This window comes from Scleropages formosus, chromosome 11 (genome assembly GCF_900964775.1).
Source record: "Scleropages formosus chromosome 11, fSclFor1.1, whole genome shotgun sequence".
Taxonomy (NCBI): Eukaryota; Metazoa; Chordata; class Actinopteri; order Osteoglossiformes; family Osteoglossidae; genus Scleropages; species Scleropages formosus.
This window is the reverse complement of record NC_041816.1, coordinates 24,907,034-24,921,176: the sequence shown is the minus strand read 5'-3', so window position 1 is coordinate 24,921,176 and position 14,143 is coordinate 24,907,034. Positions and strand designations below refer to the sequence as shown.

The window sequence follows — 14,143 nt, the reverse complement described above, 5'->3', positions numbered from 1 at the left end:
TTTGTGTCCCAGGATGGCTCTACTCTTGAACTGCAAGAAAAGTACTGACCATGATCAGCTTCTGTTAGTGACTGGGAGTGCTGCCAAATAAAGTTAAACGTGACCAGAATATAGCCCTCTCTAATAGCATTTATTCAATTATCTGACACCAAAGAAACTTGCAATGTTTATATAAATAAATTATATTTATATATACACAAGGGTATTTTTTCCCTAAAGCAAGTTGTATCTTCATGGTATAGCAACAGGTGGGATTTGAACTGGTGTCCAAGTGCAAGGCAACAGCTGTACCGTAAAATTCTCGCTTATAAGGGCCTAGATTAGTTTAAAAAAAAATTTAAAAACATACTATTTCAATGAATGTATTTTCATCAGCAGAGATAAAATGGTACACCGGCGGCGTACCTCCTTTTAACCCCCGAATCCCAGCGTAAAAGAAAGATACCAATTCGCTCTCTTCTCTTGTACTGAAAGCCAAGACACAAAGATATTGTACTTTCTCTGCTCTGACCGTTAGGTGGAATTATTTGTAGGTAACGAAAGTATTTACCGTTATTAGCCGAGTGATTAATAAAACACTGGTTCCTAGTAGGTGCAGAGGTTGAATGAACAGCTGATTTGAGATCAGATCACAACACGCCAATACTAATCTGCACTACTGTTACTGAGTTAAACCACTGTTCCAGAATCAGATCGCAAAGCTGTGACATCTTCCAACGTCACGCGAAGGGGCCGGCTTGTAAGACTCTGAAAGCCAATGGCAATCACTTTCATCAAACGTCTCCTCCAATCAGAAAAGAAGGCGTGTCTTATGAGGTAGTTCCGTGATTCAACGGATAAATGTCGGGAAAAATCGATAAATAACTTTAGGCGCAAAACCTGGGAAGATTTCCGATTGCAGATGGTGATTGTGAGTTGTTTTTGTGATCAAAATCTCATCTATAAATGACAGCCACGCTCGCGCTCCTCTGCAATGTATCGTGAGCGAATAATCAGTCGCATAGTGGCTGTACATGATGATGATCAACTAATTATTTCCTCCTCTTCTGAAAATGTATTTTTTTTCCGAATACAACAAGCTGCTCGTCAGTACGGCACGTGACACGTGTCAAAGCTATTATTGTACATTCTTTTTGTTAAAACAGCTGTCCGGTTCGGCCCTTGTCAGTATTCCAGTGACTGCTGTGTGCTGACATGTCACTCTGTGTTTGTATCCACAACAGAGTCAGTTCCGGGCAAACTCTCAACTTCAACAAATTTGAATTTCCGTCCGCTCGCACGACAATTCTCATCTGCACTTTAATAATAATAACAACAATACAGCTGACTATAGTAGCAGAACTTAACACAAGCGCGCTCTCGCCCCCTCCCCCCGCAGCGCCCGCGCTGACATGAAGCTCGCGCTGCTGCTCCTGTGCCTCGCGCTTCCCGCGCCGCCGCTCGCGGCCACTCTGTCCAAAACGGACGCCAAGAAGAAGTCGTCAAAGTCCGTGGATTCGGAGGTGAGCAGCGCCGAAAGCTGTGGCCCGCAGTGAGTGGGGATGGGTTTTTTGGGGGGGGGGTCCTCTGTGTATGCGCCGTGGAAAAAGTTGAGAAGCAGGAGAGGGTTTCGCTAGTTTCGCTGGGACGCTAATTACGTTTTCGACTTACGAAAATTCGCCTAACGAAACGCGTCGTAAAGCGCTCGCAAGCAAGGAGAATTCTGGAAAGTCGAAAACGTAATTAGCGTCACTTTTAGCCGGATTTTTGCCCGAATTCCACCAAAATTCTTGTAAGCAGCTTCACATTGTGAGTCGCTTTGGAGAAAAGCGTCAGCTAAATGAATAAATGTAATTATATATATATATGTGTTACGTGTTTTATAATTATGTACACACACAGGTGTCCCCCGTTATCCGTAAAGCAAGAGTGTAAATCGGGAGGTGCTTTCCCATTGTTTTACATGGAGAAAAAAAATTATGCGTTCCTGGACTTTATCCACATACCCAAATATTTCCACAAACATCCTCCAAACACTTGAAAGCAGTCTCCAGAAATAGTAAACGAAAGTGAGGATGACAAGATATTAAACATAATCGAGAAGAAAATGAAGACGAAATTAGGGCAGAATTTTTATTTTTCACTAAACCGCTCTACCATAAAGAAGTACACATAAACATATGAAAGACATGCGGTATATTTACATTGATTAATTTGGCTGACACTTTTATCCAAAGCAACGTGCAACACGATTTATCGGAGGAGAGATTTGGATGCAGACCCATGACTCTAAAGTACAGTATTTGTCACTGTCTGCCATATGAACCAGTGTACAGTGAATAGCTGTGTATAGGCTTTTCCATTATTAATCAACTTGTTATTGAAAATGATTCAACATAACAAACACATTTATGGAAAGTGGACGGAAAGAGGTGAGCTTTAAGACCAATCTTAAATCTAGAGAGGTGTCTCTCTCTCACACACACACATTGACTGAAGCTGCTTGTCCCAGCGGCGCAGGGCTGGAGGGGAGGGGGACATGCCCCCCCCCCCCCTCATCTAGAGAGGTGAGTTAACAAAAAACATTAAAAAATGCAAAACTTTTCTGAAAACAGTTAAGAAATATTTACATTTGTTAATTTAGCTGCCACTTTTATCCAAAGTGACTTATACTGATTAAGATGGTTACAATTATTTACTCATTTATACAGCTGGGTCATTTTTTCCTGGAGTAATTTAGGGTAAGTACCTTGCTCAAGGGTACTACAGCTGGAGGTGGGATCCGAACCTGTGATCTTTGGCTCCAAAGGCAGCAGCACTAACCACTACCACTACCAGCTGTCACCGAAATAACTTGCGAAACAATGCAGAATTAAGAAGAGGTTATCATACGTTGTTGAATAGTCTGCTCTCATTGGTTCATGACTCTACAACATCGGGGAAAAGTCTCCCTCAAACACCGGGAGCAGTCGGTCCATAAACCAAACATGGGGACAGCTTTACTAGGGCCATTATGCCAAAAATCTGTAAACCGAGAGTTTGTATACTGAGGTGCACCTGTATGTCCATTCAATTCCAGTGTTGTTCTTATCAGGGTTGCAATGAACCAGAGCCTTTCCTGGAAGTACTGCGTGCAAGGCTAGGGTAGAGGGGTACAACCTGGACGGGACACTAGTCCATTGCAGGGTAGCCCCCACTCCCCCCATACAGAGTCACTCATTACAGGCAATTTAGTGTCATAAATCCACCTGAACTGCATGCCTTTGGACTGCGGGAGGAAACCAGAGCGCCCGGCATAACCCAAGCAGACATGGGGTGAACATGCAAACTCCACGCAGAATGAGCAGGGATGGAAACTACATTTTCTTGCAACAACCTGGTACTGTGAGGCAGCAGTACTACCTGCTGTGCCACTGTGCCACCCTGTATACAGTATAACACATCTGTCGGGGCTTTCATGGATGTTAAGGTTCATTGTGTTGGCTCTGCGTGTCGAGCTGGTGTGTGAACTTCTCCTTCTGCGGTCACTCCGGTACGGTTTGCACGCAGACATGGACCGACGTCTGGACTAAGCGGTACTGTCGACTTTGGCTGTGCAGCAGGCGGCACCGGCGGATCAGCCTGTTCAGGAGCGGGGACTGGTGGCGCCAGACCCTCAGTGGAGAGACATCGTGCGGGAGGAGAAGAGATACTGCTCCAAAACCACGGGGGTCCGAAACTTTCAGGGACCAGTACTGGGCTACATCACTCCAGTGAGTTCTGTCTCACACACACACACACACACACACACACACACACATACATACATACACACATACATACATACATACATACATACATACACACACACTGTTTGTGACATTGCCCCTCTGTCCGCATTTCTCCTTCCCAGTCTCTTTGTAAAGCTCACGTTCATTTCTTTGTCTCATTGTGGCGCCGCATCCATCTTGTCGTCTCTCTGAGCTCTACTGGTCCTGTCTGAAATTCTCACTGTCAGCAATCACTTGTGCAAGGCAGGGTCCCAGTGGTCTGGAGCCTGTCCCATGAGTACAGGGTGCTGTGCTAGGAAGGGTACACCCTGGATGGGACAGGGTAAACACGCACAGTAACATACTCACACACTGCAGGCTGTTTATAGTCACTAATCCACCTGAAATACATATCTTTGGAGTGTGGGGAGAAACCAGAGCACCCATAGGAAACGCACACCAATATTTTCAGTTTCTTTTTCATTCTGCCACTATCATCACATCTGATCATTTGTTTAAATTGCCGTGGTGCCCATGGTCTAGTTGAGCACTTTATATCGCCTTCACTGACCTATATGAACCGTGTTGCTCCGAACCGTCTGACTGCTAATTGCCTGTTTGTTTGGAGACGTTTACTGTCAAGTAAACGTTACTGAAGGGAAAATGGTGACAATGACATTGTAGTGACACTAACATTCACTTACACATTGTTGATTATACACCCATCTATAATGTTGGCACATGTAAAAGTGAGTGTGTGAAGAGGCTGTGTGCTGTCCCCTTCTCTGTGGACACGACTTCTTTACGCAAAGGGTGGGTGGGTAGGGGGGCGGGTGGTTAACGCACAGCGGCATACTTGAAGCTCTCATGCCGGACGTGACCCTCTCTCCTAGTGGAACGCACACGGCTACGACATCGCAAAGCTGTTTGGCCCCAAGATGAGTCTGGTGTCCCCCGTGTGGCTGCAGCTGAGACGCAGGGGGCAGGAGAGCTTCCACATCACTGGCCTCCAGGACCACGACCCAGGTGAATGCAGAGAGATCCCTTCAAACACATACACACTGTTCTTTCTGTACTGTTTGCACACACACACAGTTATGACACACATTTACATTATTTATTCGTCACTTTTCTCCAAAGCAACTTACAAAGTAAGGTACTTACGCCTATTTATCCATTTATGCAGCTGGGTAATTTTACAGTAGTAATGTATAGTAAGTTCCTTGCTCAAGGATACTACAGCAGTAGGTAGGATCTGAACCTGAAACCTTTGGATCCAAAGGCAGCAGCTCTAACCACTTCACAACCAGGTGTCCCTACACTGCGCAACCGGTTTTCCACGGACTTAATGTGAAACACACATACACACAGCGAGGCGACACTGTGCTGACACACACAGCCGCCGGGGTCCTCATTGCAGGTCCTCAGTCCCGATGATGCCAACAAAGTCTTTGTATAACAAAGAGCCAGAAAGGTCTGACTGTGTCTCTCTCCAGGTTGGGTAAAAGCAGTGAGGAAGAGCAACAAGAAGATAAAGATTTGTAAGTGTACCCAGATCAGTTCATGAGGACACCTTCGTACAGATGATTGTCCAGATATCATTTTTAGGGTGTGTGTGTCATAGAGCAGATTTACAAAAACAGACCAATTTCTGTGGCCGGTGTGTGGAAAACACTGGTGGTGTCTGCTAACACCTCTGAGTTGTTCTGCCCCCTCTCCTCAGTGCCTCGGCTGCTCTTCGATGGCTGGTCGTACCAGGATTACATGATTGTGCTCGACAGCGAGGATGAGATTGAGGAGCTGGGCAGAGAAGTGGTGGAGGTGGCCAAGGTACAAATAAAGAATGGCAGCCACTGGTTGGAGGAATCCTACTTGTGCCCTTCCGTTTTACCATTGAGCTGAGCTTATCAAAGCTGAGCCGCAGTAGCTGTGGAATAGGAAAAAGCTATAACTGGTTCAGTTTGTGTAAAAGCTGCATTGACTTATCTGTTCTAATTGACTTGTACAAGAGGGAATGTGTTCAATTCCCATTCTCTGCTCTCTCATTGAGGCCGGCAGCTGCAGCGATTCCCACATTTGACACTAGAAGGCGGTGTTTCCCTTCTCTTTCCTCTTTACTATGTTTTCTAACTCATGAGGTCATTGTGTTTTAATGTTACGCAGTACCTCTGCGTCTCATAGTGCAGTGGTAATTACTAGTATTTCTGCTGCGGACGTTTTTGCTGGAAGCAGACCTGAATATAAAAAAATCTATATTAAATGTGGAAAAATAATGAAATTTCTTCCAGTGTATTTTTATGCAACTTGTGTCTTATTCTTTGCTGTGTGTGTGTGCGTGTGTGTGTGTGGAGGGGAGGGGGTTGTGGTGCATCAGTGCATGGACTGGTGTTGTTTATTGAGATGTGTATTTTGGGGATTATCAACAGACCCAGTCTCTGTTGGTTGCAGGCCGAGGGCTTTGATGGCTTCGTGCTGGAGATGTGGAGCCAGTTGGGAGGAAACAAGAGGAAGTGAGTCTCTTGTGTGTGCTGTGCTGACCCTTCCTTGTGTCACTCACCGATGCTGATGGATCGGCACGGGATGACTGATGACTGTCATTACTGCATGTTGCCTAGAGAGCTGGTTCACCTGGTGACACATGTCTGTGAGACTCTGAAGACAGCAAGGCTCAGCTGTATCCTCGTCATCCCTCCACCGTTGGCTCCAGGGTGAGCTGCTGCCTCTTTGTGAGCTGGAAGCTTTTATGGACATGTGTCAGAGTTGGTCCCCTGTCTCACGCTTTGTCCCTTCATATATATATATCTCTCTCTCTCTCTCTCTCAGCACCGGGCAGCCTGGCATATTTGGACAGGACGAGTTTGAGCAGCTGGCCCCAGTGGTGGACGGGTTCAGCCTTATGACCTATGATTTTTCCCTCCCCGGAAGGTCAGTTGTTCATGTAAATCTGTGGTCCCAAACCCATGGTCACGACCGAAATGAGGGTTCCAGAGTGGTCTCAAAGAATAATTTATACCGTCCTTTAAGGGTATGGCTTTACTGATACTGCATAAAGGATTATTGAAATAGTAATTAAGGTAGAATAATTGTGGGTACTACAGCATCCATATACACTTAATGTCTTAAGTCTGCTCATATCCAAAACTCGGGCCTCAAGCAGACCAGTAAGGAGTCTGTTGTTTAGTAAAACTCTTAGCTGAATGTGATATCATAGGTGGTGACATAATTTTAGCTTTTTTTGTTTGTTTTATGCACAGCACAGGGTCAAAACACTGTACAGATAGACAGAAGACTGAAAAAAGGCATATATTTCCACATACACAGAGCGAGAACTCAGGGTCAAGAGGTTACAGTTTATGAGAGGTGTGATTGTGTAGAAGGGGTGCGGTGGCGCAGTGGGTTGGACCACGGTCCTACTCTCCAGTGGGTCTGGGGTTCGAGTCCCGCTTGGGGTGCCTTGCGACGGACTGGCGTCCCGTCCTGGGTGTGTCCCCTCCCCCTCCGGCCTTACGCCCTGTGTTGCCGGGTAGGCTCCGGTTCCCCGTGACCCTGTATGGGACAAGCGGTTCTGAAAATGTGTGTGTGTGTGTGTGTGATTGTGTAGAACTTTCTAGTAAGTTCCCAAAGGGTGTGCAGATATTCCAGAATTCACTGGAGTTGTCATGCAAATCAAATGTCAGTTTTTCAGGTGGAAGAGATTTAACCACTTCAGTCATCCACCTGTTTATAGAGAGAATTTCAGATGTAGAGATATCTTAGAATGGATAGTCTGTGTACCGTGACATCACCAAGAAAGGCATTTGTGTTGTGAATTAACAAGAGTGTAGTTGGCAAGAAATCACATTTTTTTGTTAAGTTTTTTTGCATCGCAATTGTAGAATTTTGAGATTATTTGTACCCTCCTTAGGGTCACCGGGTCAGGACGAAATTGAACTCAGGGTCACCAATGAAAGCGTTATATCACCAGGACCACTGATATAAACTGTGTCTCAGAGACACAGTCAGTCACTGAAGAACTTGATGATTCACTGACCTTTTGGAAGCGCCAGATCGGGCAGGGTGGACAGTGGGTCAGGGTCCGTCACACTGGAGATCTTTTGTTTTGAATGAGTATACCCCAGTACACACAATATTTTTACTTTCTGAACAAGGCTTACTTGTATAATAAAGCTTGGAGAAAGAGCATCATTGTCTGGAAAGGCTAAACCAAGAATTATACAGCCTTCACAAGGCCTTTTCTAAAATGTCTGCCTGCTGTTTTTTTTTTTTTCGTTGTTTGTGTGTGCGCTCTAGGCCAGGCCCAAGTTCACCTCTGTCTTGGGTACGAGAATGCGTCCTGCAGCTGTGCCCTCAGACCAAGTGGAGACATAAGATCCTGCTGGGCATCAATCTATATGGTCTGGACTTCTCAAGCCAGGGAGGCGCTGAACCCCTGCTTGGGGGCAGGTGAGCCCACTTGTCTCGTACCGTGTCCAGCCAAGGCTAGTGGCCATATAGATAGTGTACAGTCTGTACAGTCGATACTCTCATCCCCAGCGTTCAGTCTCCCAATATCCAAAATTCGGTCTAAGGCAGCATTTGAAAGTGCCGAGCAGCTGTGTGAGCGAAATTGGGAGACGCACTGCATTGTGGGAACGTGGTACCCACACTCTCAGTTGGAGTCTGATCTGCATATTCACCTGTGGCGCACAAGAGCGTGGCAACACCCACTTTTGGGATTATCAGCCACACCCAAACCCTGATGTTAGGGTCTGGTGCCGTGATTCCATTTAAATGGACAATTTCTGGAAAGGAGGAAAGAACTGGAGGAGGAAAGGATGCTGTCCGACTCTCCTTGTGTATCGTCCATTTGTGTGGCTATTCCAGCATATATATAGATATATATACACACACACACACACACATACGTATTAATTAATTAATTATTTTTTTTAAGAAACACCTGTGTCAGTCCACCCCATACTGTATGGCATCTGGTCGCTCACTGGTCCTGCTGCTCCTCTGGTTCATGTTTATCTCCTGTCCTGCGCCACTGTGGTTTCTTTGTGTAATTATTTGTTTACTCATTATAGTCCTTTATTTCTGAAAAATGGCACACAGAAAAGTTAGTGTCAATTACGGTGGCGAAAGAGGCGACACGCCCATGAGTGGCTGATAGTTTGAAAAGATGTTACTGGTATAAAAGTGTAGAGAGTGTGGTGAAAGACAAAAGTATTTCTATTGCATTATATTTGTCCAAAATCACAATGCAAACTATTTATTTTACGAGAGATTAAATAAAAGCAAAAGCTGGAAAGGTCACCCTCTCCATCACAGTCTCCTCCACTAACCGTCTTACCCCTCCCTCTGCCTTCTGTAACACCACCACCTTTGTCTTCCACTCCAGCCAGTACATGCACACTGTTCTGATATGTTTACAAAATTCTTATTTTTAAATTAATGTGTGCTGTTACTCAGTGTTTTTCTTTCTGTTTCAGTTAACACTTTCTTCTCTTATTAGGCATCATTTAGGTTGATTTTGGGGTGAATGTGGGATGTGGTTGGAATAAATTCTAATTAATAATTGATTTATTGTGATGGAAGTAATGTTATTATCCAGTGTTTCGATACTTGGTCGGTTTGAGGAATGAGACGGAACCAGTTAAAGGGGGATAAGTGTACTGATTTTGCATGTGGGTACAGTACCGGTGTAACACAGCCAGACTTTGGAATAACATCACAGCAATGTGAGGTATAACACACTGTTATATATTACACTTCTGCACTACATTTATTCAGAAATCCATATAATAAAAGTTAGTGCAAATCAAAGCACACCCTGAATTGTACACACTGATCCACTGTTACCCTGCAGACTAATCCACTCTGGGTCTCCATGATATCCCCGATAAATTGAAGTAATATCCTCTGATACGTACTGTATTATATTAGAGCCCATATAATCCAGCCTAGGACTCCATGTCTTTCCTGAATACACACAGGAGTTTCTTTGGTTGAGGAAACAGCAGACACAAGGAGCAGTGTTGTGCTTGGAGCCCAGAGCTGTTTTTCCCCGTCACCTGTCTATGGATGGTCACGTCCCATTAGGCGGAGAGGCCTGAGCTTGGAGCCTCTTCCACAGGTGTGCGCTCATCGTTCCAGAAAGGGAAAGAGGGAATAAGTGAGAGGAAAGGTGTGAGGAACTTGCTGTGAACACGTGGGGTGCATGTCTTATGTGCTGTTTTCAGCCAGCAACTCTACAGCGTGTAAAATGTATATATGTGTAATCTTACTTCCATTCCCAGTCCATTACAGACAGATGCAGAAGAAATCTGAAAGCCCCATGGTGCTCCGAAATCTAATGTGTTCCTCTTCACTCATTTGGCTGATCCTTTCCTCCAAAGCGAGTGTTAATCTTCCAACGGTTATTTACCCATCTGCACAGCTGGGCACTTTGTCTCTTTTCTTTTCCTCCTCCGCCACGATGCTCCCCTTCAGTCCCGACCCTTCTAGGAACACAAATTGTTAGCATTTGTGGCCTTAGTGACAGAGGATTCAGCTGTGTAACACGTGCACAGTGATGGGTTTTTGCTTGCTGGTGTGATGCAGCCCCATGTCTCACTGCACCTGGATGTTTTCGCCTCTATTCGTCTCTGAGAGAATCGCGTTACGAGTTTGCTGTAAGGCGGCCGCCGTACTCGTCGAACGAGCTCTTTCCTCTCGCATAGGCTTAGCGAGGTGTGAGAAAGCATTCCAAGGAAGCTTGTAAAATATTCAGCAGCTGCTAGTAACACCGCCGTTCTCCTTTGAATATTTAATTTGTTCGTAAAGGTCCATGAAAATCTTTGTCGCGGTTCTTACGGGGCTCGTCTCATAATTCCTGCCGTTGGAACTCTTCTTTTCTGCCTTCCTCAACAGAACCTGTGAATAATACACATTTGCTCATAAATAATATTGTGTCGGATGGAGACAGTAATTTCTTTCCACCCCACTAGAAAGCTGAAGTCCCCTCTGAGAAGGCTTGTTATTATAGTCACACGGTACATTTTTCCCAGAATGCACTTACTCCCTGACTTATGAAAAGGCAGGAAACAAACGTCTCAGTGATAAGTACTTTTTTGAGACCTATGTGGTATGTCTGTCCTCCCCTTGCTGTCCTCTTCTCAGCTTGAGTCGCCGTTTCCCTTTCTGCTGCTGGAACATCCCAACACCGGGCCCGCTTCCAGATTTGTTCTTTTAGCGGACACTTTTCTCCAGAGCAGCGCACCTCTCAGCATCAAGTACAGGCACATACACACATACGCACACATACAGATATACATACGGACACTCGATTATCAAAGTACTCTCACTTGGTCTGGTGTTGTGCTTTTTACCAGTGCACATAACACCAGTGCTTCTTATAAAATCAATGACAAGCCCTACTGCCGCTCTCTGTTCCAATGGACTGTGGCACTTTTGGAATGACACACTGCCTTTGGGTCCCAGTTAAGTTCCAAGGTCAGATAACGTCTGTCTCACTGTCTGAATGTTTCACTGTCTAACTTCATTTAAGTGGCATTTAACTGTCTCATGTTAGGTGTTGTGGTTGTTTTTGTAGCTCCAGACCCAAAATGTAGATTCTAGAGGTTTTTTTTTTTTTTTTTTATAACCTTGTTTAACTGAAGCAGTACCAGTGATAGGACCTTGTAGGACAGGCCGTGTCCCCCAGCTGTGCAGCATGCGTTTCGATCGGCGACAGTGACAGTGAGACGACTGTCCTGCATCTTTGCGCACTCCCTGCAGGTACATCGAGCTGCTGAAGGAACTGAAGCCGAAGCTGCAGTGGGACGAACAGGTCGGGGAGCATCACTTCAGCTACAAGAGGTGAGACTGTGTGCCCGGCGCACTCGAACCTTTCACCTGAGACGCCGAGATGCCGAGCCGCCTCGCGGGGTGTGAAGGACAAGTAGGCAGCAAGTCGCTCTGCACTTAAGGCCCTCGACTTGGGAATGAAGGACCGCAGGGCAAAATCCCAGGAGAGGAGCTTCTCACCATTAAGTACAACATATAGAGGTGTGTGTGAGCTGAGCCGAGTGCTTCCTCATTGTTTACCGATTGTGGTCAAACCCGGAACCACTGTGGTCATTTCACATGCATTTTATGCCCATATGCCTTCCATCAGTTTTGTGGTTTGTGTAGGTTTGCACTAAATGGAAATTTACATTTACATGTATTAATTTAGCCGATGCTGTTCTCCAAGGCGATGTACATCTCAGAGATTAGGATGCAGACTAATGATTCTAGAGTACAGTTAATTTGTCACATACCATGGTATAAACCAGTACACATTACACAAGTAACTGAATAAGGTTTACCAATAACATGGTGTAACCTTTTTTTTTTTTTTTTTTTGTTTGTATTTTCTATTAAATTTTGTTAGATTAAGCATACTTAGTTTCTACTGTATGTCAGTTTTTCAAAAAATACTCTACATTCTTAAAATTTGAAAATTCTGGCAAATTTTGGTACTGGATTCCAGGCACCAAATATTTCAGTACCTTTTAGGACCTGATGCTTTCTAGAATGTTCTGGTGCCTTCTGGAATCTTCCAAGGGCTGTAAAGTACCAAACAAAAACTAACAAAAAAGCTTCTTCATATTTGTCTCAACTCCTCCTGTGCAGCCAAGTTTCAATATTTGAAAATGCATGCATCTCAAACTTTTTTCCAAAGCAACTGGCACTGTTGAGCTACATAGTTATTTATCCATTTATACAGCTGGGTAATTTTTTTTACTGGAGCAATTTAGGGTACGTACCTTGCTCAAGTACTACAGCTGGGAACTGAACCTTTGACCTTGGGGTCCAAAAGAAGCAATTGTTCCCACTACACTACTAGCTGCGACACATTATAATGATTTTATTTCCCTTTTATGAGAGGTTTTTAACTCGGTATACTATCAAAATGGGTTATTTCTTCAATGCATAACAACATGCAGAAATTAAGGGTTAATACATTTTGAGGACAATTTGTGGGATGTATAATGTTGTACTTGTAGCAATGGGCAGCTGGTAGCGTAGTAGCACTGTAAGTTGCTTTGGAGAAAAGTTCGAGATACACTTATTTTCAGATATTTAAAGCTGACTGCGCCAGAGGAGTTGAGACAAATATAAAGGAGGGTTTTGTATGGTTTTAGTTACTGCAGGTGGCAGACACTTTACCAGTAGGTCTTCTCTGTCTTTCTGTAATCCCAGGGGCAGCTCGGCCAGACACGTGGTCTACTATCCAAGTCTGAAGGTGAGATAGTGTATGATGGCGTGTGTGTTAGAGACAGAGAATGTGTTTGTGGCATTGTAACCGTGTGTCTGTTTTCCTTTCACTGTGCTTCTGCACGTACCCGTGTGTCATGTTTGGAGGGTGATTTATGTTTCTTTTCCTCTCCCTGCAGTTTATACAGCTGCGTCTGTCCTTGGCCACAGAGCTGGGGACCGGAATATCAATGTGGGAACTGGGACAAGGACTTGACTATTTCTATGACCTCTTGTGACAAGTACTGGACGACAGATACACAGCGAACCACAACCTTGTTCTACCTTGAACATTTACATACAAGCGCAGCGCACAAACTACACAGCTGCACCAGTCATTCGTCCTTGGGCACGTCAATAAAAGTTATTTATCGGGATTTCTCATCATGTCCCCAAAGCACTGCGGTGTGTTTGGTGATGCTGAAATTCTCTGTGCAGCCCACAAGCAAGAGTGGTACAAATCAGTAACTGGTGATTTTCCCGGAGCTGGTGCCACAGCATGGTACCATCAAAGGGGCATAGAACCTCGGTTTAATAAGGATCATAAATTGAGGTCTCTGCAGTTCTAATTTACTTTTACTGCATTTCATTCAGTTTGAATGCTCTAAAATTATAAATAACACACTCAGCACCATCGATACAAAGTTTTTATTTTTTATATCTCATTAAGTTTTTTCCATAAATACATTAACATTTTTTTAAGTTATTTTAGTTGCCGTTTACAAGAGTTCTGAAAAGGGGTCTGGAATAAAAGACAACTGTGTTCATACAAATATCTCTCCAGGGTTTTTGGTTAGACGTCACCGCCATATCTCATCATCATCATCATCATTAACATCTTGTGTATTTCTGACGAACCCTTCACACACACATGTGGCAGCATTGATCTAACGTTTGACCTACAGTGTGTTGGCTCATTGATCACCAGCCACCAGAGCTGTAGGTTTATTTCCCATGAAATCTATAATCTACAGATGTGAGGATCTGGAAAAGATGCTGGAAAGCAAAGGTGAAGTCAGACACTAATTTGTACATCCATTATGACTGATACTCTCCATGATCAGGATTGGTGACCTATGAACTCTGGTCATACATGTTTGAGTCAGATTATCACCTGGAGTAGGTGTTCTTAACCGTTTTTTATGCCGTGG

The 14,143-nt window shown here is 44.4% G+C and overlaps 1 protein-coding gene across 1 annotated transcript; it reads left to right on the top strand.

Moving 5' to 3' along the window:
- Positions 1–758: 758 nt before the first annotated feature.
- On the top strand, positions 759–13,818 carry chid1 (chitinase domain containing 1). The gene is made up of 13 exons (XM_018763769.2): positions 759–910; positions 1,379–1,502; positions 3,579–3,731; positions 4,622–4,754; positions 5,225–5,269; positions 5,452–5,558; positions 6,177–6,238; positions 6,344–6,436; positions 6,552–6,653; positions 8,019–8,171; positions 11,490–11,570; positions 12,939–12,981; positions 13,133–13,818. The coding sequence occupies exons 2-13, from the start codon at positions 1,392–1,394 to the stop codon at positions 13,229–13,231; spliced, it is 1,182 nt and encodes a 393-aa protein (XP_018619285.1). The 5' UTR covers positions 759–910; positions 1,379–1,391; the 3' UTR covers positions 13,232–13,818.
- The last annotated feature ends 325 nt before the right edge of the window (positions 13,819–14,143 follow it).